This window comes from Setaria viridis, chromosome 9 (genome assembly GCF_005286985.2).
Source record: "Setaria viridis chromosome 9, Setaria_viridis_v4.0, whole genome shotgun sequence".
Lineage (NCBI taxonomy): Eukaryota > Viridiplantae > Streptophyta > Magnoliopsida > Poales > Poaceae > Setaria > Setaria viridis.
Window position 1 is genome coordinate 40,091,040 of NC_048271.2, and position 4,231 is coordinate 40,095,270.

At 55.4% G+C, this 4,231-nt stretch overlaps 1 protein-coding gene across 1 annotated transcript; it reads left to right on the top strand.

Moving 5' to 3' along the window:
• The first annotated feature begins 1,596 nt into the window (after window positions 1–1,596).
• Window positions 1,597–2,783, top strand: LOC117840603 (allene oxide cyclase, chloroplastic). The gene is made up of 2 exons (XM_034721124.2): window positions 1,597–2,018; window positions 2,119–2,783. The coding sequence occupies exons 1-2, from the start codon at window positions 1,683–1,685 to the stop codon at window positions 2,518–2,520; spliced, it is 738 nt and encodes a 245-aa protein (XP_034577015.1). The 5' UTR covers window positions 1,597–1,682; the 3' UTR covers window positions 2,521–2,783.
• Window positions 2,784–4,231: the final 1,448 nt, after the last annotated feature.

The following is a 4,231-nucleotide window of genomic DNA, read 5'->3' on the forward strand; positions in this document are numbered from 1 at the left end:
CGCCGGCGCCTCCGCCTCCGCCGAGCCCAAGCCGCCACCTCCTCCTTCGCCTCCGCCTCGCCTCGCGCGGTGATCTATCGGCGCAGGGCGGCCCTCGGATCTCGCCGCAGCGGCGAGTCCGTGGGAGACGGCCCCCACCGCGCGACCCCGGCATCGCGTGTGGTGGGCGACCGTCGGCGGCGGCTTCCGGTCGTCGTGTGTGCTAGCTATACTACAAGTCGGCTCAAGGCGGTTCCGGTGGCCACGGCGGAGCAGGAGAGCATGGCCAACGGAGCAAAAAGTGGCTGGGAGTGGGTGCGGAGGCGCTGGCGAGCAGCGAGGGACGCGATGGGGGGCGTCTGCGAAAGCAATGGCGGGCGGATTTGGAGGAGGAAGAAGGGTAGTGAGTGTAAAGGTTGGGGAAGAAGGTGTATGCGCCAGGGGTAGGGAAGGAGGGTAAAAGTGTCTTTGTTCAATAGCATTTATGGACTTTAGTCCATTTTAGTCCATGGATCCAAACAGCCCAGCAGGACTAAATTTTAACTAAATTTTAGGAGCTAAAGTTTATGAGTTAAAATTTAGCCCATGAACTACTGATCCAAACACCATCTTAAAATGCACTTGTACGGGGAGAGGGAGTATCTTGGACATTTGGTGGTACCTGCGCAGCAGGTGGCACATCCAGGCCCCCTCGCGAATGTTAGAAAAGTCAACAAGACTAAGACCCTGTCACGGTGCCATTGTGCCAATGTTGGCTACTAGCTGTTGCCCATGAACACCCGAGCTGTGGGGGCGATGAATCTGGTATATGGAAGAGGTGGGGGCGATGAATCTGGTAAATGAAATGGACAGCACCGCTCCTCCCTCTGCATACTAGACATTTATCAAGTTTTTACTCGTTTTTCCGGTTGGAGTGAAACAGCTCAATCACGCCAGCGATCTGCCGGTAACCGATGCCGATCAAGATCCTCTTCTGTGGAACGCGCCAAGGGAACACGCCTCGTCCAGCTCGAAAGGGGGACGCGCAATCGGTCTAGCCGTCCAGAGGCCGGAGAGGAGTCGCCGTCCAAGCTCTCGTAGTCTCGTACTCTCATCCAGACGCAGACGCAGGCGACGAGCGGGAAGATGCTTTCCAGTAGTTTCCAGCACAGCTCGACGTCCAGGGATAAACAAGAGCCCCGCAAGGAGTTCGTGCTGAATGTTTACTAGTATCACCACATGTCGTGCAACGACTGACCATTAAACAATCGGCGACGTCGGGGGCCCGGAACGAACCTGCTCCTCGCCACTCTTCTAATCAAAACGAATAATCAGAGACCATTTTTTTAAGAAAAATATAATCAGAGAGGATCAATCGGTAATGCAAAAGCATGGACCACGCGCGCACGCTGCGTGCAAAGTCCCAAAGAAACGCTTCCCAGATCTGAAAGTGAGACGGCGACCGGCTCCAGCGGCGCATGTTGTACTCGTGCCAATTATGGAGCCACCTTGGCCGGTGGCCGGTGGCCGGAGCTCCGGCCAGGAAAAGACGAGGACCCGTCACCGATGAGCGCGATGACCACGCGCGCCGCACCTAACCCCGGTCTGCCACCGCACGCCCTGCTTAAATAGAGAGACACGCAGCCACTGCTGGCACTGATCGCACCCACCACTTGCCTGCCACCAAATCCAATTCCCCAGCGCGAATCGAGCCCAACCTCGTCATGGCCGCCGCGCTGAGAGCCGCCCGGTCCCCGGTGCCCGTCAAGGCCGGGGGAGCCTCCGGCGGCGCCGCGGGCTTGGCCGCCACGCCGCGGCAGCAGGCGGCGCCGTCGAGGGTCGCGGTGGCCGGGAACACAGCGCGGCGGGGCCGCGGCGCCGTCCGGGCGTCGCTGTTCTCGCCCAAGCCCGCGGTGGCCAAGGACGCGCGGCCCACCAAGGTGCAGGAGCTCTACGTGTACGAGCTCAACGAGCGGGACCGGGAGAGCCCCGCCTACCTCCGCCTCAGCGCCAAGCAGACGGAGAACGCGCTGGGCGACCTCGTCCCCTTCACCAACAAGGTCTGTCTGTCCTCTTTTTTTTTTGTCTTGCTGCTCGATCCGCTCTGTTCCTTGCACCCTGCTTGATCGGCGACGGCCTCGATCTCTTCTTTGTTCGCAGGTGTACAGCGGGAGCCTCGACAAGCGGCTGGGCATCACGGCGGGCATCTGCATCCTGATCCAGCACGTCCCGGAGCGCAACGGCGACCGGTACGAGGCCATCTACAGCTTCTACTTCGGCGACTACGGGCACATCTCGGTGCAGGGCCCTTACCTGACGTACGAGGAGTCGTACCTGGCCGTCACCGGCGGCTCCGGCGTCTTCGAGGGCGCCTACGGTCAGGTCAAGCTCAACCAGATCGTCTTCCCCTTCAAGATCTTCTACACCTTCTACCTCAAGGGCATCCCGGACCTGCCGCGGGAGCTGCTCTGCACCCCCGTCCCGCCCTCCCCCACCGTCGAGGCCACACCCGCCGCCAAGGCCGGCGAGCCGCACGCCTGCGTCAAGAACTTCACCAACTGATCGGATTCGGTTCGACGTCGTCGCGTAGCAACCAGCAGTCGCTGTCAGGATCGGAGAGATGGCTTCTCTAGCTCTCTGTATGTGTAATTGTGTGTGGCTAGTTCCTTGGACGATTCGTGGTAGTAGCAATAAGAGAGGGGAGAATGACAGATTGGGGGTGGTGAGTCGTCTGCTTCACTTCTCTTCCCCTGGCTCCTCCTCCTGATTGTGATCGATTTGCAGCAGCCCGTCCTAGAAAAGGATTGATCGATTAGTACCGTTAATGGGCGTCTGCCGCCTTGCTGGTGTGTCACCGATCGAGACGAGATATTTCTTGCGTACATCAGTATTGTTGAAGATCGGTTGATGGTGATGGGCAACTAAATGATGATGCTGGTGACTTGGGGTGGGCGGATGGGAATTGGGAATCTTGACACGATGCGAGCGAGCTGCAATGCGACAACAGCGACGGGAGCGGCAGGCGCAGCTGTGCTGTAAATGCGCAGCGGGTTAGGTTGTTGGGGGTCGACCGACTGTGTGCGCAGCCGAGCTGTGGCTGGGGGAGGAGAGTTGCTGGACGTGTGTGTCTGTGCTGTGATGCGGATGGCCACCAGATAGAGGATTCCAAGGGTTAGTTTGGTTTCATGGTGTGAAAGTTTAACATCCATATTTGATGCTAATTAGGAGTATTAAATATAGGTTAATTACAAAATTAATTGTGAGTGTAATTCGCGAGACGAATCTATTAAGCCTAATCAGTCCATGATTTGACAATATGGTGCCTAATGGTGGATTAATTAGCTTCATGGATTCATCTCGCGAATTAGCACATGATTCTGCAATTAGTTTTATAATTAGCTCATGTTTAATTTTTCTAATTAGCATCAAACATTCGATGTGACACTGTTAAAGATTAACACCTCGTATTCAAACACCCCCTCGAGCCAGCAGTGCAGCAGGGACTGAGCAAGAGCATGTCGCATTCGTATCCAGACCTGTGAGACCTGGCGAAAATGGATATACCTGCAGCCCTGTAGATCCCCTGCGTAGCGGCCTAGGCCCTACGATGTTCCACTTCCATACTTCCATGTTCGGCTATGCGCCTATTGCCTGTCTGCCTGTCGGATACCGCCCCGCCGGGCGCCAGGCTCTGGCTCTCAGGCTCTCAGCTCTATGTACAAAAATGGCAACTGCCATGCTCTCCGAGTCTCACCTGCGTGCGCCACGGATGAAGCCACGAAAGCCAAAGTCGTACTCCCTCCGTTCCAATTGCAATTGCACGTCATTACCGATTTTTTAAAAAGTGATTTGATTAAAATTATAGAGAGGATCATAAAAATTTTATAGCACCAAATAGATATACTTTAGAGATATATTTAATGAAGAAATTAATGGTACTTAATTGGTATAATGAACGTAGTACTTTATTGTATAAATTTGATTAAATTTAAGATGTTTTGACTCTCCAAAAAATTAAAATAAGTAACGGAGGAAGTAAGCTGGTACAGTTGTGTCCAGCGCGCGAGGAATCACTCCCAGCACGAACGGCCATTTCCCCCTCATGACGCACGCCACAGCTCGAATTCGCGCTGGGACGCCGCTCGCCGGTGCCATCCATCATCACAGGCTCGTTGCTTGCTGCTATGAATCGGTAAAATTGTATGGGTCTCGGGGTGGCGTTTTCATTGAAACCGAGTGCCTGAAGCGTACCGGTCTTCCGCTTTCTCGGTGT

Coding starts and splice junctions, on each gene's coding strand:
- LOC117840603 (XM_034721124.2), top strand. CDS start 1,683: ATGGCCGCCGCGCTGAGAGCCGCCCGGTCCCCGGTGCCCGTCAAGGCC. Junction 2,019..2,118: donor TCGTCCCCTTCACCAACAAG/GTCTGTCTGTCC, acceptor CTTTGTTCGCAG/GTGTACAGCGGGAGCCTCGA.